Source organism: Panthera uncia (genome assembly GCF_023721935.1).
Source record: "Panthera uncia isolate 11264 chromosome B3 unlocalized genomic scaffold, Puncia_PCG_1.0 HiC_scaffold_1, whole genome shotgun sequence".
In the NCBI taxonomy this organism is placed as follows: domain Eukaryota; kingdom Metazoa; phylum Chordata; class Mammalia; order Carnivora; family Felidae; genus Panthera; species Panthera uncia.
Window position 1 is genome coordinate 33,576,285 of NW_026057582.1, and position 23,440 is coordinate 33,599,724.

General features: G+C 34.2%; 1 protein-coding gene across 2 annotated transcripts in view; it reads right to left on the reverse strand.

Moving 5' to 3' along the window:
• Positions 1 to 23,440, reverse strand: part of GPHN (gephyrin) — a 625,620-nt gene that overhangs the window by 211,316 nt on the left and 390,864 nt on the right. For both annotated transcript variants that reach the window (XM_049611430.1, XM_049611431.1), the window contains exons 7-8: positions 20,922 to 21,194; positions 19,482 to 19,589 (exon numbers count right to left, since the gene is read on the reverse strand). In XM_049611430.1, coding sequence (XP_049467387.1) covers positions 19,482 to 19,589; positions 20,922 to 21,194 — 381 coding nt within the window. The remainder of the gene's footprint in view (positions 1 to 19,481; positions 19,590 to 20,921; positions 21,195 to 23,440) is intronic.

Consider the following 23,440-nt stretch of genomic DNA (forward strand, 5'->3'; position numbering starts at 1 on the left):
GGAAAAGATAACTTTAAATTTGAAGGACATACTTTGGGGTTAATAGTCTGGAGATACCCAATGAGCTATTAGAAATATGAGTTGGAATGGCTAACATTAAAAACTCAGGCAACAGATGTTGGCAAGGATGCGGAGAAAGAGGATCTCTTTTGCATTGTTGGTGGCAATGCAAGCTGGTGCAGCTACTCTGGAAAACAGTGTGGAGGTTCCTCAGAAAACTAAAAATAGAACTATCCTATGACCCAGCAATTACACTACTAGGCATTTATCCAAGAGATACAGGTGTGCTGTTTCAAAGGGACACATGCACCCCCACGTTTATAGCAGCACTATCAACAATAGCCAAAGCATGGAAAGAGCCCAAATACCCACCAATGGATGAATGGATACAGAAGATGTGGTAAATACATACAATGGAATATTACTTGGCGATCAAAAAGAATGAAATCTTGCCATTTGCAACTACGTGGATGGAACTGGAGGGTATTATGCTAAGTGAAATTTGTCAGAGAAAGATAAAAATCATATGACTTCACTCATATGAGGACTTTAAGAGACAAAACAGATGAACATAAGGGAAGGGAAACAAAAATAATATGAAAACAGGGAGGGGAACAAAACAGAAGAGACTCATAAATACGGAGAACAAACTGAGCGTTACTGGAAGAGTTGTGGGAGGGGTGATGGGCTAAATGGGTAAGGGGCATTAAGGAATCTACTCCTGAAATCATTGTTTCACTATATGCTAACTAATTTGGTTGTAAATTTAAAAAAATAAAAAATAAAATAAAAAAAAAAAGAAATATGAGTCTAGAGCTCAGGAAAAAGTTAAGGATTAGATATATACTTTGGGAGGGGCACCTGGGTGGCTCAGTCAAACATCTGATTTTGGCTCAGGTCACAATGTCATGGTTTGTGAGTTCGAGCTCCATGTTGGACTCTGTGCTGACAGCTTGGAGCCTGGAGCCTGCTTCAGATTCTGTGTCTCCCTCTCTCTCTGCCCGCCCACCCCCCCCAACTTGTATTCTGTCTCTCTCTCAAAAATAAATAAACATAAAAAAAAGATATATACTTTGGTAATTATCAATGGAGGTGGTAGTTTCAGCCATGCAAATGTTTCAGATCATCCAAGGACAGTATGTAAAAGAACAAAAGATGATGGCTGATAATTCTAGGTAAGATCCATATTATGGAACTCAGAAGATGGATAACAGAAGAAAAAGTTGAGGAAAAAAAAAGAATCTGTAAATGAAATAATAGTACATCCTACTTTTCCTTGAGCAATCAGGATTTGTATCTATCATACTGGCTCAATATTAAATACCAAATTTTTCATTTTCAAAAGTATTTCAGTTTGGAAGATAAATTATTTGGTTTTCAAATCTTTAAGAAATTGTTAGACACTTAAAAGGAAAATCAAGACAGTGTGAACATAAGGGAAGGGAAGAGAGAAGAAACTTTCAAGGAGATGTTAAAAGATATCAACTATTATAATATGAGTAGGATGAGAGTTGGAAAAAAGCCACGGAAAGCCTGAAAGACTCCACCAAAAAACTGTGAGAACTTATAAATGAATTTAATAAAGGTTCAGGATAAAAATCAGTCTACAGAAATCTGATGCATTTCTATATACACATAATGAAGCAGTAGAGAAAGAAACAAGTAATCAATTAAATTTACAATGGCACCAAAAACAATAAGATACCTAGGAATAAGCTTAACTGAAGATGTGAAAGACCTATACTCTGAAAACTATAAAACACTGATGAAAGAAACTGGAGATGACACAAAGAAATGGAAAAACAGTCCATCTTCATGAAATGGAAGAACAAATATTGTTAAAACGTCTCTACTATCCAAAGCAATCTACATGTTTAATGCAATACCTATCAAAATATCACCAGCATTTTTCACACAGCTAGAAAAAACAATCCTAAAATTGGTATGGAATCATAAAAGATCCCGGATAGCCAAAAAGCAACCTTGAAAAAGGAAAACAAAGCTGGAGGCATCACAATTCCAGACTTCAAGTTATATTACAAAGCTGTAGTGACCAAAACAGTATGGTACTGGCACAAAAAATAGACAAATAAATCAGTAGAACAGAACAGAAAACCCAAAAATGAACCCACAATTATATGGTCGATTAATATTTTACAAAACAGAAAAGAACATTCAATGAGACTTGAAATCATAAAAATCCTAGAAGAGGACACAGGCAGTGACCTCTTTGACATGGGCTGTAGCAACTTCTTTGTAGATATATCTCCTGAAGCAAGGGAAACAAAAACAAAAATAAACTACTGGGACTACAGCAAAACTAAAGGCAACTGACAGAATAGGACATGATATTTATAAATTAAATATCCAATAAAGGGTTAGTATCCAAAATGTATAAAGAATTATAAAACTTAATACCCAAAAAGGAAATAATCCAATTAAAAAACGGGCAGAAGACATGAAAAGACATCTTCTCAAAAAAGACATACAGATGGCCAATAGACACATGAAAAGATGCTCAACATCACTGATCAGGGAAATGCAAATCAAAACTACAATGAAATATTACCTCATACCTGTCAGAATGGTTAAAATCACTAACACAAGAAACAATGGTGTTGGTAAGGATATGGAGAAAGAGGAACCCTCTTGCACTGTCGGTGGGAATGCAAACTGGTGCAGCCACTCTGGCAAAGTATGGAGGTTCCTCAAAAAGTTAAAAATAGAACTACCCTACCATCCAGTGATTGCACTACTAGATATTTACCTAAAGAATACAAAAATACTAATTCAAAAGGACACATGAATCCTGATGTTTACAGCAGCATTACCTACAACAGCCAAACTATGGAAACAGCAACTGATGAATGGATAAAAAAGATGTGGTATATATATGTGTGTGTGTGTGTGTGTGTGTGTGTGTGTGTGTGTATACATTTACATACATAAAAAAGAATTAAATCTTGCCATTTCTAATGATGTAGATGGAGCTAGGGAGTATTATGCTAAGCGAAATAAGTCAGTCAGAGAAAGGCAAATCCCATATGATTTCATTCATATGTGGAATTTAAGAAACAAACAAAACAAATGAGTAAATGGGAAAAAAAGAAAAAAAAAAAAAAAAAAGAAAGAGAGGCAAACCAAGAAACAGACTCTTAACTATAGAGAACAAACTGATTGTTACCAGAGGGGAATTGGGTGTGGTGATGAGTAAAATACATGATGGAGATTAAGGGGTGCACTTCCTGTGATGAGCACTGGATGTTGTATGGAAGTATTGAATCACTACCTATACACCTGAAACTAATATTACACTGTATGTTAGGTAACTGGAATTTAAATAAAAACTTTAAAAAATGTCATTAGATCCAGCAATTAAAGAAGTTACCAGTAGAATAAAAAGAGTAGAAGTGAGTTGAGGAAGCAAGTGGAATGATAAAGTGGGGTAATTTGTAAGAAAAGAGGAGACACATTCACTATTATTTTTTCCTTTCATGCTTGAAGTGAAAATCCATTAATGAGAAAAATGGGGAAATATAAGTGGCAAAGATAACTTTCATAAATATCTGGATATATATGTTGATGAATTAGCAGGGAGGATAACTAAGGATTTGGGAAAGGAATTATCAATAACGTGGATCCAGTTATAACTGGCAACCATAAACTCACGATTTCATTATGTAGCCTAGAAATAAATTTTCCACCTATCTCAAAAGAAACTTAGGCAAAAGATAAACTTCGAAATTCTTTGCAGGAGTAGTTATTAGTTGTCTGAGAGGCAGTTCTTTCTTTCTTTTTTTTTTTTTAAGTTTATTTATTTTGAGAGAGAGATGGACAGAGAGAAAGAGACAGAGGGAGAGAGAGAGAGAGAGAGAGAGCGCAGCTGATGGGGAGAGGGGCAGAGAGAGAGAGGGTAAGAGAGAATCCCAAGCAGGCTCCGTGCTGTCAGTTCAGAGCCTAATGACAGGCTCAAACCAACCATGAGATCATGACTCAAGCTGAAATCAAGAATCGGATGCTTAACTGACCATGCCACCCAAACGCCCTGAGAGATAGCTATTTCATTATTTGATGAAGACAGGTACCCAACTATAAGAGGTAAAACAAAAACAAAAACAAAAACAAAAACTGGAGGTAAGGAAAAGGAGGCAGTGAATATGGATTTGATGGGCATTTGTACTGTCTCCGTTTTGGAGACACTATGAACAATGCTACTTTGAATATTCTAGCATGTATCATGATTTCTACATATATTAATTTTAGGATACACACTCAAACACACACACACACACACACACACACACATTCAGAAACAGAATTGCTGGCTTTAGGGTAGGCATACCCTCTTTTACAAATTTCCAAATTGGTTAAGGCAATTTATATGTCTATCAAAAGAAAATGGTGATAGTTCCTCCTACTCCACAACTTATCTCTACCTAGTATTGTCCATACTAGCAATTTTTTTTTTTTCAAATCTGGTAGTAGTAATAATATGTTTTTGAGGGCTTGATTTTCCTTTCCCTATTAATGAGAAAAAGCATTATTTTATATGTTTATCAGGCATTTAGATGTTCTTTTTGGTAAAGACCCTCTTCAAGTCTTTTGCTCAAATATTCCCTTATTGGGTTGTCCTTTTTAAATTAATTGTTAGATGTCTGTATTTATTCTGGATAACTAGTTCTTTATCAGTTTTGTATGCTGAAAACATCTATTTCTATTTTATAGCTTGTTGTCTTACTTAATCATGTCTTATGATTAATAGAATATTTTAATTTAGCCAAATATACCAATAGTTTCCTTTATAGTTAGTGGTCTTTGTGTCTTAAAAGGAATCCAGTGGAAATGGCAGAGTAGGAAATGTGAAAATTCTATCACACCATGAAAGAGAGGAATAAACTAGCAAAAACTGTCAGAATCAACTTTACCCCAAATCTAAAAACTAAAAGTTTATAGCAACCAGGTGAATACTTAATCAAGAAAAAAAATCAAAAATAAAAAACAACAACAACAAAAAACCAATTCCTCCACTAAATAGCTCAGTGGTAGACTTGAAGACACAGCTCACATTCCTCATAAGGTTCTTAGTACTGGAGGGAGAATAAACCTTATTCTTAAGAATTACAGTTCTTTGTTTCAACATGTCAGTTAGTTCACTGAAGGGCATTTAGGGCTTGCTTTTATTTCTCCTAACCTCAAACTCTCCCAGGGCTCCTACAGCTAACCAGCTGGTGGTACTGCCCAAAAATGTAAAGACAAATATATTAACTACTGCTGTCTGGGCAAAGGATAACAGTTGGGACAAAGAATAGACAAACAAAAACTTGGGAGGAAAGGCAATGTAATGAAATGCTTTCAGGCATAAGGACTTTGAAAAACTCCCACATATTCCTGGGAATCTAGAGGTCATATTTATGCCCAGGGTTGGCCACACCCTCAGAAGACTTCACCTAATATTTCACCTCTTGTCAAACTTCAGACTCTGCACAAGCAGGAAATGAAGGCTAAGTCAAAATTGTAAACTGGCTGAGTGCTGAAGGCATGCCCTGACACATATACAGAGTCCAAATGCAAAGAATGAGAGATTTTTCTTTTTCAGTATATATTTATCCCAGACATTTAAGGAAATCTCTGTTGAATCACTAGCTGATCAAAAAGCTAATGGAACAGAGACTTCAGAAACCACACACAATAAATAATAAAACTTGACAAGAAAAGTTAATCAACAAACCAAAACCTATAATTATGACAAAGAGCAATGATATGCGTAATGGGAGTCCCAGAAGAAGAGAGAAAGAGGCAGAGAAAATATTGGAGGAAGTAATGACTGAAAACTTTCCAAATGTGATGAAAGACACAAATCTATATACCCAGGACATTCAACAATTCCAAGTTAAAGAGATTTATACCAAGACACATAACAAATTGTTGAAAGTAAAAGATAAAGAATTTTGAAAGCAGCAAGAGAGAAGCAATTCATATGAGAGATCCCCCAAAAGATTAACAGCTGATTTCTCAGCAAAAACAATAAGGGTCAATAGGTAGCAAATTAACATATTCAAAATGCTGAAAGAAAATGGTCAACCAGAAATTTTATATCTGGCAAAAATATAATTCAAAATGAAAAGGAAATCAAAATATTCTCAGATAAACAAAAACAGAGTTCAATACTAGTAGACCTTCCCTACAAGAAATGCTAAAAGGAGTCCTTCAGGCTGAAATGAAAGTACATTAGATAGTACCTTGGGATTCACATGGAGAAATAAATAAACTGGTACTCTACAAGGTAGACATAAAAGTATTAATACATATTTTGGTAAATCTAATACCATTTAAAAATAAAACTATATAAGACAATAATTATAAATTTGTGTTGGTGTACACACAAGGTATAAATATATATTTTGTGAAAATAACATAAGTGAGGGAGATGGGACAAAGTTTTTGCATAATATTTAAGCTCATTTGGTATTAATGCAAATTAGACTGTTACAAAGTAAGATGCTAATTTAACCCCCAGAGCAACCACTGAAAAGATAACTAAAAGAATATTTGCCAAAAGAAATGAGAGAAAAATCAAAATGACACACTAGAAAATATCCAGTAACTTATTTTTAATGTTTATTTTTGAGACAGAGAGAGAGAGAGAGACAGAGAGAGCGAGGGAAAGGCAGACAGAAGGAGACACAGAATCTGAAGCAGGCTCCAGACTAGGAGCTGTCAGCACAGAGCCTGATGTGGGGATTGAACTCATGAACTGTGAGATCATGACCTGAGCTGAAGCTGGACGCTTGACCAACTGAGCCACCCAGGTGCCCCTAGAAAATACCATTATTCAAAAATGAAGGAAGTAATGAAAAAAATGAGGCATAAAAATAATAAGATATATAGAAAACAACAAACTGGAAAAAAAAAAAAACACCTTACCTTATCAGTAATTATGTTAAATGTAAGTGGATTAAACTACCCAAATAAAAGGTAGAGACTAACAGAATGGATTAAAAAAACATTATCTAAGTACAGTACATATTTTAGATCCAAAGACACAAATAGGTTGAAGGTAAAAGAATGGGAAAATTTATCTTATGCAAATGGTAACCAAAAGAGAGCTAGAATGAAAAAAAAAAAAAGAAAAAACACAGCTAGAATGGCTATAATAATATCAGACAAAATGGACTTTAAGATAAAAACTGTTACAAGAGACAAAAACGTGAAATAATGATAAAAAAGGTCAATCCATCATAAAATATAAGAATTATAAACATATCCACACCTAATGAGAGCCCCAAAGTATATGAAGCAAAAACTAATAGTATTGGTGAAAAAGTTTAACAATAATACTGAGAGACTTCAATGTTCCACTTTCAATAAATGGTTAGAACAACTCGTCAGAAGATGCAACAAGTAAAACAGAAGATTTGACCAACGTTATAAATCAGCAACAATACAGAGGAAAAAATCTATCTGATAACAGTAAAATACACATTTTTTCTCAAGTGAACAAGGAACATTTTCCAAGTAGACTAAATGTTAAGCCACAAAATATGTCTCATTAAATACTGAAATCATACAATGTATCTTCTCTAACCATAATGAAAAGTAAGTAGAAACCAATATAGAAATAAATTGGGAAATTTACAGATATGTGGAAATTAAACATTCTTTTTTTAACTGTATTTATTTTGAGAGGGAGCAGGAGACTGTGCATAAGAGGGGGAGGGGGAGAGAGTAGGGTGGGAGGAGAGAGTGGGGTGGGGGGAGAGGGAGAGAGGTGGGGGGAGAGGGAGAGAGGTGGGGGGAGAGGGGGAGAGAGAGACAGAGAGACAGGGAATCCCAAGCAGGCTCTGCACTGTCAGCACAGAGCCTGATGGGGTGCTCTAACTTACAAACTGAGAGATCATGACCTGAGCAGAAACCAAGAGAGGGACACTTAACCAACTGAGCCACCCATGTGCCCCCAATTTAAACACATTCTTAACTATGAGTCGAGGAAAAAATCACAAAGGAAATTACAATATTTTCACATAAATGAAAATGAAGACACAACATACCAAAACTTATGAGTACAGCAACAGTAGTGCTCAGAGAGAAATTTATAGTTGCAAACATCTACTTTAAAAATAAAGATTTCAAATCAATACTCTAACCTTACACCTTAAAGAACTAAAAAGAGAGCAAACTAAACCTAAAGAGAAGAACTAATAATAAGTATAGTAAAGATAAATAAAATAGAGAACAAAAAGACAGTGAAATAATCAACAAAACCAAAGTTCGTTCTTTGGAAAGAACAACAGAATTGACAAATTTTAATCTAGACTAAGAAAAAAAAGAAAATTCATATTACTAAAAGCAGGAATGAATGTGGGGACATTACTATTAATCACAAGGAAATAAAAAGAATTATAATACTATAAATAATTGTATGCCAACAATTAGATAACCCAGATGAAATGAAAAAATTCTTAGAAACATAGAAATTATGAAAACTGATACACGAAGTAGAAAATCTGGAGTAGACATATAACAAGTATGAGTTAATAATTAAAAAAAACTTCCAATAAGGAAAAACTCAGGGCCAGATGGCCTTACTAAAGAGTTTTATCAAATGTTTAAAAACTAATTAACACAAATTCTTTACAAACTCTTCCACAAAACTGAAGAGGAGGAAACACTTCTCAAATCATTTCACAGGGCCACAATTACCTTGATATCAAAGACAAATGAAGACATCACAGGAAAATAATACTATAGACCAATATTCTTTATGAATATAGATGTAAACTCTTAAATAAGACACTAGAAACTGAATCCAACAGCATATTAAAATGATTACATACCATGACCAAGTGGTATTTATTCCATAAGTGCAAGTGTGGTTCAACATTAGAAATATAATCAGTATACTACAACACATTAATAGAATAAGGAAAAAAATCCACAAGATAATCTCAATTGATGTAGAGAAAGCATTTGACAAAACTGAACACCCTTTCATGATAAAAACATTCAGAAAAATAGATATAAATAGAAGGCAACTTCCCCAATCTGATAAAGGGCATCTATGAAAAACCCATAGTTAATATCCTACTTTTAGATAAAAGACTGAAAGCTTCCTCCTAAGATCAAGATGAAGGATGTCTTCATTCACCACTTCTTTTCAACATTGTACTGGAAGTTCTAGCCAGGGAAATTAGACAAGAAAAGAAATAAAAGCTATCCAAATTGGGAAGAAGAAATAAAACTTCTTCATAGAGGGCATAATGTTATACATACAAAATCCTTTAACCCACAGAAAGAACTATTAAAGCCAATAAATTCAGCAAAGTTGCAGGATACATGAGGAACTCACAAAAATTGGTTGTATTTTTGTACACTAACACTGAAAAATTTTTTAAAATTTCAATAAAAGAAATCTCATTTACAATAGCATCAAAGGGAATAAAAAATTAAGGAATAAATTTAATTAAGGAGGTGCAGGACTTGTACACTGAAAATTACAAAAAAAAAAAGACATAAAGAAATGGAAAGATGTATATTGTAAACATGGCAATATTACCTTAAGGGATCCCCAGATTCAATATGAACCCTAAAAAATCCCAACAGATTTTTTTTTTTGCAAAAATAGAAAAACCCATCTCAAAATTCATATGGAAACTTAAGGTCTCCCTGTAGCCAAAATAATCTTGAAAAAGAAAGTTGGAGGATGCACACTTTCTCATTTGAAAACTTACTTAAAAGGTACAGTATTCAAAACAGTGTAATCCTGGCATAAGGATAAACATATAAATCAATGGCATAGAATTCAGAGTTCAGAAATAAACCCTGTTACATTTAAGGTTAATAGAAAGAATAGTTTTTTCAATAAATTGTGTCAGAACAACTGGATATCCACATTCAAAAAAATGAAGTTGGATCCTTATCTCATACCACATACAAAAATTATTTCAAAATCAATGAAAGCCCTAAATATAAGAGCTAAAATGACAAACATGCTTAGAAGAAAACATAGGAATAAGTATTCATTACCTTCTATTTGGTAATAGATTCTTAGATATGCTATCAAAAGTATTGGAAACAAAGAAAATTTACAAAAGATTTCATCAAAATTAAAAACTTCTTTGTATAAAAGGGCATTACTGATAAAAGTAGAAAAGATGATCTATAGAATGGGAGGAAACATTTGCAAATGATCTGCTAACGGTCTAGTACCCAAAATATGTAAAGAACACTTACAACTCAACAACAGAAGACAATCCATTTAAAAACAACCTCATTTTTTTAGTTTTTATTTATTTATTTTGAGACAGAGAGCATGAACAGGGAGGGGCAGAGAGAGGGAAAGACAGAATCCCAAGCAGGATCCACACCATCAGTGCAGAGCCCCACGGGGGAGTTCAAACACACAAACCGCGGATCATGGAGTCAGAAGCTTAATGGACTGAGCCACCCAGATGTCTTTAAAAACAACCTCATTTTTTAAAAGAGGCAAAAGACTTGAATAGACCAGTCTTCTAAAAAGATATACAAATGGCCAATAAACAACAATAAAAGCTGCTCATCATCATTAGTCATTAGAGAAATGCAAATCCAAACCACAATGAAATACCACTTCACACCCACTCAATGGCTATAGTTTTTTTCTTTTTTTTTTTTTTCTTTAAGGAAAATAACAAACGTTGTTGAGCATGTAGAACAACTAGAAACCTCATCCACCACTGCTGGGTATGTAAAATGATAGATCTCAGTAGACAACAGTTTGTGTGGTTCCTCAAAAAGTTAAACAGAATTATCACATGACTCAACAATTCTATTCCTAGGTGTACATGCAAGAGAATTGAAAAGTGGTGTTCAAACAAAAACTTGTACACATATGTTCATACCAACATTATTTTAATAACCAAAAGGTGGAACCAACCCAAATGTCCATCAATTGATCAATGGCTACATAACATGTAGTATATCTACATAATGGAATATTGTGCAGCCATAAAAAGGAGTGCTAATATATGCAACAACATAGATGAACGTTGAAAACATGATGTTAAGCAAAACCAGCCAGACATAAAAAGCCACATATTATATGATTCCGTTTGTATGTAATGTCCAGAGTAGTCAAACCCATAGAGATAGAAAGCAAATTAGTAGTTGCCAGAGGTGGGGAAAGAAGTTATGGGGAGTGACTGCTTAATTGGTATGGGATTTATGGGGGGGAAGTGATAAAATATCCTGGAATTAAATAGAGCTGATGGTTGCACAACACTGTGAATGTACTAAAAGTCAGTGAACTATACACTTTCAAATGGTCAAAATGGTGAATTTTATGTTATGTGAATTTTATTTCAAGTATTTTTAAAAGGAATCCTTCCCTAATCCAGCATAAAAAAAAGTGTTGTCCTATAACATTCTACAAGTTTTATAGTTTTGCCTTTCATATTTAGGTCTCCAGTAATCTTAGAATTGATTTTTGTATACTTTATGAGATAGGTGAACAACATTTTTTTTTTTTTTGACACAGACAGCCTATTGTGGCAGCATCATTTATTGAAAAAAGACTTTTTCCACTAGTATGTAGTACAAACTATCATATGTGCCCATATGTGTGTTGGTGTTTGGGGGGGCTTAAATTCTGTTCCAATGGTCTGTTAAATTTTACACCAATGATGCAGTACTTTAATTACATCATTTTAAATCTTGATATTAATAAGGCAGGACTTTCCACTTGGTTTTTTTCCTTATTCAAGAGTATCTTGGTTATTTTTTGCCTTTGCATTTATTCTATATGTATTTTAGAAGCAGTTTGTCAAGTTTCTCTCTTCCTTTCTCAATTTAACACACACACACACACACACACACACACACACACACACACACCACTTAGAAACTACTAGGATTGTATTTACTATGTTTGTATAGAAAAGTATAAAAAAGTTTTGAAAGGTAACCCTCTGATTTTTAAAAAAAGTGATTACTTCTGGGGCAGCATGAAAGCAAATAAAAAGATGAGGGGATAGTTCAAATGGGTGTTAATCATCTGTTTAATTTTTATTTTTTTCATTTTTCATTTTTAATAAGAATGTATTCATGTATTTTGTACAATTATAGATTTTTTACTAATAAAATCCACGAAAGGGATTATTTCAAAATTAAGACCTGGTCTACACAATCAACAGTTAGGGAGAAGTAAAAGAATGAACACAATGTCTTGCATACTTAATAATGTCTTGATAATAATTATTTCCTTAATAATAAAGAAGTAGAAGCAGCCACTAACTTTTAAGAATTATAAGCTCTCTTTGAGACAGAAGGAATAGAATGAAGAATTAACTCAGAAAAAATAATTTAAGCAGAGGGACAGATGTTTAGCCTTGATGGTCTTTATTTTAATAAAACAAGAAGCAAGAGAAGAGAATGGGGAAAAGGAGGAGGTGAAAAAAGGTTAAGCTCTGAAAATTGCAATTCATCAATGTGTATGAAGGAGTCAATAAGAGATGAACCCAAGGCTTGCCAAGGAGTAGTGAGGATCCACCTAGAGTAAGCAGAATTTATAGTGGGTTAAGTCAGCACAAATGAGAAAAAGAAATGGCATATCACTTCCAAAGGAAATAACATTCCTTCACTTTTAGAGAATAATCTGTATTCTTATTGTCTTATGCAACTGAGAGCATGGAGGAAACAATTAGTCCCAGTTGATCTCAAACCTTTTGCAGGTATGCTATGTAATTTTGAATGTCGATTATTAAACAACAGAATTTTCCCCTTTAAGGGAAATTGTAATGAGAATGCATAGTTTTTTTTAAGGAACCGTGCTAATTCTTTCAATCTATGTTGTTTTTCTGGTCTATTAATTTGACTGGGTGAATACTTGTAAAAGAAAAAATGGAGTTACAATATCAAACTCAGAACATGTAACTAAAGTATCACTTCTCTTTTTGAACTCTGTGGTCTTTTAAAGTGCCAGTAAGAATACTAATAAACACATAAACTTGTATTTTGATGTCAAGGAAATTCATAAGTGAGTATACAATGCCCCTTGAATCATTATTTTTACCACTTAAAATTTTGTATTGAAAAAATGTTTAAATTTACAGAAAAGTTAGAAAACTAATCAATAGGAAGATGTTTGGATTTAATTTTGGGTAGGCAGTGAGCAAATTTATAATAATTGGAGCTAGTTTTTCCCAAAGCAGGCATGTATGAAGGGTTACGGCTTCCATAGCTACAATTTGTCAATCTCTGTAGCAGTGCTTTTAGAGTCACTGTCCAGCTTGGTGGTTAGCTCCATCATGTGTACCCTCCTTTCCTGGTAACTTCTGTTTAAAGACCTTCAAGGTAGGCTATATTTTCCTTTTTTTTGTTGTTTTTAAAGTTTTTATTTATTCTTTTAGTAACCTCTATACCCAACATGGGGCTCAAACTCACAACCCTGAGATCAAGGGTTGCATGCTCCTGTGCCTGAGCCAGCCAGGAGCTCTGGGTAGGTTGCATTTTCTAAAAATCCAACTAGACATCCAAATATGCAATATAAGATCTGAATTTATAGTAAAAATAGATTACATATGAATACAAAATAGATTTTCAGAAAATATATATCATGTATCTTTCTAGAGCTTCTGATAATGTTATTTTAGTGGCTATGATTAAGTGTTATAAAAATTTTACTAAGGCACAGAACTATCAAATTAGTGTATCCTGTTCAGTAAGGCATTTGACAAGTCATTCATAAAATTCCTGTGGACAAGACAGACAAAGAAAGTGGGTTTTGATGGCTAGAAGAGACATATATGTTAGCTGGTTAACATATACACATGCAAATAACTAGTAGGGTTTCTGTTAGCATGCAAAATGGCCTATCCTAAAAAAAGTTCTATCAGTAACTTCAATGAAAGCATGATTAACATATATGCCGGTAACGGAGCTAGAAAATACAGGTAATATGGCAGATACCGATTTAAAAAAAGATCTTCTTAGGCTAGATTGATCAGATACATGTAGCAAAACAAAATTTAACAAGAATAAATGTGAAGACCTGCATTTAGATTAAAATTAATGACAAAAAATACAAAAGAATTATGATTCATATTTACAAAGAAAAGCCACACTTTATGATTTTGTCTAGTGAACATGAGGTCGACTATAACATATTTTTTTATAAATGTAAAATTTTAAATCTTCATGATTTTATTTCTTTATAAGGACTATTTATACTTATTAAAATTATTCTCATGTTGTTTGAAATTATTCAGAATTTTTGTTGTTCTCAATGGTATTAATCAGAGTCTGTATGAAAATTTGTTTTGCCATATGAACTTGTGTTCCAAGAAAATAAAAAGTATTATCTTGCTGATACCTGCATTTAAGTATCAATTTCTGATAGTTTATATAAACCACTTAAAATACTATCTGCTACATAGCATTAAAAAATTACCTTCTTGGGGCGCCTGGGTGGCTCAGTTGGTTAAGCGTCTGACGTCAGCTCAGGTCATGATCTCACTCACAGTTCGTGAGTTCAAGCCCCGCATCAGGCTCTGTGCCAACAGCTCAGAGCCTGGAGCCTGCTTCGGATTCTGTGTCTACCTCTCTCTCTGCCCCTCCCCTGCTCAACCTCTATCTTTCTCTCTCAAAAAATAAACATTAAAATAATTTAAAAAAAGTTATCTCATCATCATTACTATAGTCACTTAATATATTGGCTTACTACAGGGAAAGAATATGCTGATTATCTGTTTCATGGAAGAGTCCTTACACATCATGGGCATTGATAACCATATCTTGGTTTTTTATATCTGTCTTGTAAACTTAGTTAATGGACAGTCTCATGGAACATATTTAACAAATATTTATACAGTGTATAATATGTTCCAAGCTGTGCTGTATGTTGTATACATCAATCATATAAACTAAGAGATGTGATACTTGTCCTTATGGACCTTAGAGACTACATATACAGGTATCAAACACATGAATAAGTACACAATTGTAAATTGTGATAAGTGCTATAAAGGAAAAGTATTAGATGCTATAAGAGAAAGTAACTGTAAGAATAATTTAGACTGGAGGAGGCAGATCAGGTCTTTCTATGAGAAAGAGATACTTACAATGAAACATAAAAAATAAATAGAAGTCAGCCAGGCAAAGAGTGGGGTTAAGAACGTTTTAGGTAGTGGAGACAGAACATTCCCAAGACAAGAAAAAGCTTGATGAAGCTTAGTGAGCAATGAGGAAAGGGAGAAGAATGCTAAGAGAAAGGCCTAGAAAAGTTGGAGAGAGCCAGATCAAGTAGAATCTAGCAGAACAAGTCAAGGAGTTTTAGTTTTATTCTGTATGGAACAAGAATCCATTGAAAGTTACCAGTAGAAAAGTGACATGATTTACTTCATGCTTTAAAAAGTGGACTTGGCTTTGAGAGGAAGAGTAAACTGAAGAGAGGCAAAGGTGGAACTGATGAGACTAGCCACTGAAATAACTTGAGATGAAAGATGATGGTGGATTAGACCAGATTGTTCTCTGGGAATTCATCATGCCAAGTAGTTTCAAAATAGCCACTGATAAATCTCATAGAATTTTCTAGAATAAAATTTGGACTAGTTTTGTACCTCATGAGAACACTAAACAGTTATGATATACTTATAAAACTAGTTCATTTAAGAATATATTTTCTTGTACTATACTGTGAGTTCCTCAAGGGCAGGGCCCAAATCATATATAATCATGTAAAAACTCACAGCATCCAACAGAGTGATATATGCATATTAGTGTCGAGATAAATATTTGGTGAGTGAACGTAATACAAAAGGAAAGGAAAGATAAATATAGATTAGATCTATGAAAAGCTTTAGGGAGGAGGCTGGATTTTAGCTGGCACAAGAATTTTTTAGAATTTTTATTTATTTTTATTAAGTTTTTATTTAAATTCATTAGTTAACATACAGTGTAATATTAATTTCAGGTGTACAAGACAGTGATTCAACAGTTCCATATAGCAACCGGTGTTCATCACAAATGCACTCCTTCATCCCCTCACCTATGTAACCCATTGCTCCACTCACATCAGTTTGTTCTCTATAGTTTTAAGAGCCTGTTCTTGGTTTGCATCTTTCTTTTTCCTCCCCTTTGCTTGTTTGTTTTGTTTCTTAAATTCTACAAGTGAAATCATATGGAACTTGTCTTTTTCTGACTTGTTTTGCTTCACATAATATATATACACACATACATATCACATCGACTTTATCCATTCATCAGTCATTGGACATTTCAGCTGTTTCCATAGTGTGGCTATTGTAGATAATGCTGCTATAAACACTGGAGTGAATGTATCCCTTCAAATCAGCAGTTTTATATCTTTGGGTAAATACTGAGTAGTGAGACTGATGGATTGTAGGGTAGTTCTATTTTTAACTTTTTGAGGAACCTCCATACTGTTTTCCAGAGTAGCTGTACTAGTTCACACTCTCACCAACAGTGCAAGAGGGTTCCCCTTTTTCCACACCCTCACCAACACCTGTTGTTTGTTGTGGCACAAGAATACTTAATCTAAGGGATAGGCCTTGCAACTAAGCTCAACATTTGTGTGCATAGCCCCTTGGAGAGGGGAGGCCACAGTAATCACATTTCCAAAGGAGGTCACCACCTATAAAAATATAAGAACCACTTATTAGGCCTTAAATGATATCTAAAGGTAGAATAAGAAGGAAAAAGAAAGGATTGTTCAACTGGGCAAAGGAAAGAGGAGGTATGAAGAGAGAAATGTGTAAGTAGCATCTGAAAGCTGAGCTGGTATCAGTGAGGTGGTTGACTCCCTAAAATAATGAATGCTTACTTTTATTCAGACACTGAATTAAGTGCTTTTATATCCATTTTCCTATTTGAATATTCACAACTTAGTCATTAAGTAATCATGATGTTAATATAATTGTTCTTCCTATTTTAGAGAAGACTGGGGCTTAGAAAGGAGAAGCACTACACCCAATGTCATAGAGCTACTAACCGATGGATCTGAAAATATATGATGCCAAAATTCATGCTGTTTCATAAAGCACAATGCATATTGCTTCCCAAATATGAAAAAGGTCTTTGTAGTTTATTTTAATATAGCTTTCTACTTATTTTATGATAATAATAGTTAGCTTAATGTAAAACTTATAAAAACATACATTAGCCCAAATAATCATTACTTATTCCTAACACATAGATACATAATTGGGTCACAATATTACTCAAAGGTCAATGCTAGAAAAAAACAATTGGCATCCTAACAAGTCACCCCTTTACAAACAACAGCAGTGTTATAAGCACTTATTGGTGTTTTTAATTGAAATTTTGAGAAAATCAACAGTCATTTTTAAAGAAGCACAATTAGATCCATGGGCGTCTTGAGTAAAAATTTTATTTTCTTTTGTAAACATCCATGCATCTTTGTATTCCTTTCACAGGTCAAGAAAAATTGTGAAATACTTTAAAATGGACAAAAATATTAGGTGTCCTGTGTAGTGGACCATTCTGGATTATGTTCACTGTCCAGTCTTTCAGCTATCTTACTCAAACTTGCAGAAAATAGTAATGTAACTGGTTTTTGTCCAAATGATTCTTTTATACAAGAGAAGTGCAATGGGCTGCTTTGCAGATAACAACTAAAGTGTTGCATCTATTTGTAAATTTCATTTACATTCATTTAGTTCTTAATGTTTACATATTTGTGTCCTTTGAGTTTTCCTGTGAACCAGTTGTAATACCTTTCTGGTTCCTTCAATAATTAATTAATGAAATAACACCATTGATATGCATTCATTTAGTATTTGTAATAAAGTTATGATTTTAACTTTAAAAATTATTCATTGACAGTTTTAAATTAAGGGAAGCCTAGGTTGCTCAGTTGGTTAGGCATCCAACCACGGCTCAGGTCATGATCTGGAGGTCCATGGGTTCCAGCCCTGCATCAGATCTGTGCTGACAGCTCGGAGCCTGGAGCCTGCTTCAGATTTTGTGTGTCTCTCTCTTTTTGCCCCTCCCTTGCTCATGCTCTGTCTCTCTCTATCTCTCAAGAATAAATATTTTTTAAAAAGTTTTAAATTAAAAATTGTTTTTAAAAATGTTTATTCATTTTTGAGAGAGAGACAGAGCATGAGCCGGGAGGGGCAGAGAGAGAGGGAGACACAGAATCCAAAGGAGGCTCCAGGCTCCCAGCTGTCAGCACGGAGCCCAATGTGGGGCTTGAACTCATGAACTGCAAAATCATGACCTGAGCTGAAGTCAGACGCTTAACTGACTAAGCCACCCGGAGGCCCCTTCTTTAACAGTTTGAGAGATCATCCACCAATATGCCCAATGAATTCAACTAATAGGACCAGATAAACCACACTGCTGGAGGAGTACACTTTCAAGCACTTGCTTAAGCCCACAGGTATCTTTTTGTCACAACCACAGGTAAATCCCGAATGCCAACAGAATTCTATTTTTTCTTTTGTTCATTTGTTTTGTTTCCTGAATTTCACATGAGAGTGAAATCACATGGTATTTGTCTTTCTCTGACTTATTTCACTCAGGATTATACTTTATAGCTCCATCCACATCACTGCAAATGGCAAGATTTCATTCTTTTTCATGGCTGAATAATGTTCCATAAATGTCTGTTCATGTTTTCTGTCCATTTTTAATTGGATCTCCCTAAGGATTTTAAGCCAAATTTCACTTTATTACTTTTTATTTTCTTCGTTTTTCCCCCCTCTCATTTTATATCCATATTAGTGACTGAGATAGATTTTTTTTGAACATCCATGGTCTAAATTATTACTGTTTAGTTATACTGTATTTATTTATTTTTTAAAAAATTTTTAAGGTTTTTATTTTAATTTTTTTTTTAATAGTTAGCTATACTTAACAGTTTAATCTTTTCTGGCCTGGAGCTTTTTACAAACTATCGTATAGACAGTGACTAAAACAAGTGATAATGTATCCTTCTAAGCTTTTATTTGAAGATTAGTAATCTCAGAAATTGTATCAAGACTCACATCTCTAAATGGTATTAATGAGAACATAATGAAGGAAAAGAAAATCAGGAGAAAAATCATGAGGCAAAAAGTGAGTTAATTAAATATTAGTTTGACCAATTTGTTTGGATTTTTAAGACTTAAAGTGATCCTTTTAATGGCTTATCTTAATTGAGCCAGGTAATTTATTTAAAGGTATTTGATAAAATTACTAAAGGAAAATAATAATTTCTGAGCAATGAATTTCTTGGGGTTGTGTGATAAATGCTCTTTGTCACATATGACAGAATCTTAATGATATTAGAGTATTTTAGGTACAGGAGAAACTCTATTAAATTCCTTGATGGAATATGCTCAGTGGCACTTACACTTTTAGAAAAAAGTATGCTGAAGATCCTTCAGAATAAAACACATCTTCCATAAAATGTTATACCTATCTCCAAGGATAGGAGGTAGGCCGTATGCTTGCAAAATCATTAACGCAAAAGCCTATTGTCTTACCCGTTCATCTGTACTGTCTGTTGCATGATGGGAATAATTGATGAGACCAGGAATGGGCTGCTCACCGTGTGCCATGATAACAGCTGGACTGGTGTAGAATGGATGCTTCTAATGCACAACACATAACAACTATGAGTACAGTGACAGGAAAACATGAAACTATACAAGCAAAATGACTGGAAAGGAAAAGGTGAAAACAAATGAAACAATGAAATGCCAAAAATTCTCAAATGTAGAATGACAATATCAGCTTAGACTTCAAATGTTGTAAGCTTTTTCTTAAGATGGAAATTGACGGCACTTTTTACTCTTTTAATTAAGAGTAAAAGAGAAGATACGATGATTTAAAAATGTACCTATTTAATCAGTTCCATAAAAACAAAATGAAACAAAACAAAGCAAAAATCACATACAACATAACTACTTACTAGTCTTAAGTAGAGACTTAATGGACCACTGAATAGATGTGGAGACAAAGTCATTTGGTCTTCAGTGAAAGAACCACTTACTGGTGGTGTAAAAGAATACCTTAAAAAGATCTCTACGATCCTTTACAATTTATGTGTTGTCAAAAATCCCCTCAAGTTATGTTCATAACCAAAATACCTGGATGACTCTTGAAACTTTAGGAATTACTTCATATAGTAAGATTAGGTTTTTAATCTTTATGCTTTCAATGAACAATCATTATTCTCAGAAGTGATATGTTACTTTCTGAAGATTTTAAAGCATATTGGGTGGATTATACTAAATATGAATAATAATGTAGATGATGTTCTATGACTAAGGTGACTAAATTTATCCAAGTACCACATGGTACTCTATTTACTACCAGAATTGCCCACAGAGAATCTGTAATACTTTGGTACTATTCTAATAATATTACTTTATTAAGTAAAAAATGCAAATACATTGTATCTTATTTCCTCTCTGTAGTACTTGGGTAATTTGGGTCAAGAAATATTTAAATAAGTGTTAATTGCTGAAAAACTCTGTCTTTAAAAAAATCTTTATTAACCTTTCTCAACTAATTTTAAAATTATCTAAGGTCTCTTACCTTCAGTTTGCTGCTCCTTTATGAATTTGTGAATATTTGATGTTTTAAATATAAAAATATTATATATTTAATATGATCACAAAAATGACATTTCTGGAGAGTTCTTAAAATGTCACATTGTTTATCATTACAGCTATACTTCAATAGGTAACAGCAATATTTTTAATGCCTCACAACTGAGAACAAACTTCAGTGCTTTCAACGAGTCTATCTACATTATGGAGGGAACATAGCTGTGAAGTGTCATAAATACCTTAGTTCTTTTTTAAGGATGCCTTGAAGATGTACTGAACTTATGAAAAAAATGGGACGGAAAGAGGGATGAAATCAGTACATTTACCTGTGGTTCCTTTAGATCTTTGGGTCTTTGTCAGCGGGCTTACCTTGGCAGCAATGGCTGCTGCAGTTATATGTGATGAAGAACTATCCTCTGTTGAAGCAACACCACTGTCTTTCTTCTCTTCTTCCTCTTCCTCACATTGAACCCCTTTGTCTTCTGTCTGCTTATGGGGGCTAGTTGTGGGAGGAGGGGAAAGAGGAGGTGGTGGGGAAGGTAAATCTTCAAGTTCATCATGCACTTCCTTTACTTTTACAATGGCATCACGTAAAAGGTCAATGGCATGAGGTAGAGCTGGCAGTATAAACTGAAAGCATTCCTGTATACAAGAGGAAGAAAAAAAAATGAAGATAAAACACCTTTACAGGCATATAAAATGGTAGCAATCACATTTATTTGTGATTTTGGATCTATGTTTCTTTCTGTCAGTCTTAAGAATAAATCATATTTAAGGTACTGTCTTTGTAATATGAAATATGAAGTAAACACTGTATATATTAAAGTATTCTCTGTAAGCTGTAGAACTACAGTAATGTATAAGCCTAGAGTACATTTTTCTTACAGTAAAATTTCTATACAACTTTGGGTCTTAAAGAGGCAATATGAGAAAGGCAGGAAACAGTTTTCATCTTTCTAGTTAGAGCAGAGTACCAGAATTAACAAACCAATTGAGGACTGACTTAATTTATTTGGAGAGCTAACGTTCTGACTACCATCATAAAATACAGCTAGGCAACATTGTGCAATATTGAAAAATAGATATGAGTTTGTACAGAGCACTGCATAAAAATCACTATAGTCTCCTGCTCAAGTGTCCACTGTTACCTGTAATGTATCACCAAAAGAGAATAGGTAGAACTTTAAAACCAGAACATAGGGCCAGATATGTCTGGGGAATGTATCTGGACAGAGGTTTTTCTCTTTTAAAATAACTTACCTTAAAATCTAAGATATAAAGAAATGTCTTAAAACTTACAGAGGGTTATGGGAATATCTGTAAGGGTGCCTAATCTTTTGACTTCTCTTTGTATGGTTCAATCACCTTAGAGATAAAGATTATATGGCAAAGAATTTAACCTTGACTAACGAGAGGTCTGGCCTTTACTCTCAGCTTTTGGGAGGTGAACTCTAGTTCCTGGTCTCGCCTAAAAGGAATGTCGCTGATTGCCTGGGTGATCTGCCCACTGGACAATAATGTGGATTATTATGAGGATTTAGGGAAACATGGGGTCAGTTTGGCCTCTGGAAGAAACTGGAGACTAAAGACAGTTTTTCCTCTGGGAAGGGTTAGACTAAAGGTCAACCATATGGGTAATATGTGATCAAGTCCCAGTAAAAACTCTGGACATCAAAGACAAAGGTGAGTGTGCCTACTTAGTGATATTCTGTGTGTACTGTCTCATATTATGGCCAAGAAGAGGTAATGCTATCCCTGACTCCATGGGAGAGGATGAACAGAAGTTCCTCATTTGAGGAACCTCTCAGAGTTTGCCCTATATGCTACTTCTCTTGGTTGATTTCAATCTGTATTCTTTCCCTGTAATACACCATAACTTTGAGTTTAGCAGCTTTCAATGAGTTCTGTGAGTGCTTCTAGTGAATTATTAAAATTGAGGGTAGTTTTATGGTGCCAGAAGTGAGGGGAGTCTCGTGGAGTGCTCCACATTTATAGCTGGCTAACTTTTGCAGTTGGCCCAAACTCCTTACAGTTGGTGTTAGAAATGAAACTCAGTAGAAAGATCTTGACTCATGTGATCATGAAGCATGATCTGGGAAGAGAACGGAAGAGGGTGGGGATGATGAATCTTTAGAGCCTGGATAAACACAGGATCATGCACAGTATGCAATTGTAACTGTGCTATGATTAGTTATTGGAGATAAAAGTTAGCAATGGAATTTTGAAATGAAAGATGCAACTTTTAAGGAGTTGTATTGGATGCATAGATTAACAAGGTAAATATACAATCTCTTGGCTATTGTTATCTGTACTAACTAAAACAAAATGGAGAACGTAGGGGTGGATCCTAAGGTTGCACCAAGCTTAGATTCTGGCTTATCTGACATATAGCTGCTAGCCCCTGAGCTGCTTCCAAAGAAAAATGTTACGCTGAAGGAATAAATAGTAATAAAGTTAGATTTATTCATTAGAGAATGGGGAAAAGAGAAATGGGAGACACAAGGGACTTGTCCTGTCAGGGTAGAAATACTTAAATGATTATTAAGAAATGGATGAATAAAGTGAGTACTGTTGGAGGCAAAAGAAAGGTCTTAATGTAGCACCATTATGGGTTGAGCAGACAGATGGGGAGCACTGGTCTCCCAACATTAAAGGGTCCTAAACAAATCTAAATTTACCCTAGTTTGAAGGAATTTTAAAAGCTAGAAGGCATAGATAACTAAAAGAAACCTCACCTTGAATCACCTTAAGTGAGGGTCCCAAATCTAATCAATAAAAGTCTAGACCAAAGAGTCTGAATCCCTTGGTCCAACCCAGGCCTAGAGATCCAAGGCCATATACACACAAATGGATAAAATGGTCATGGGAGGGAGATCCTTTTCTAGGAT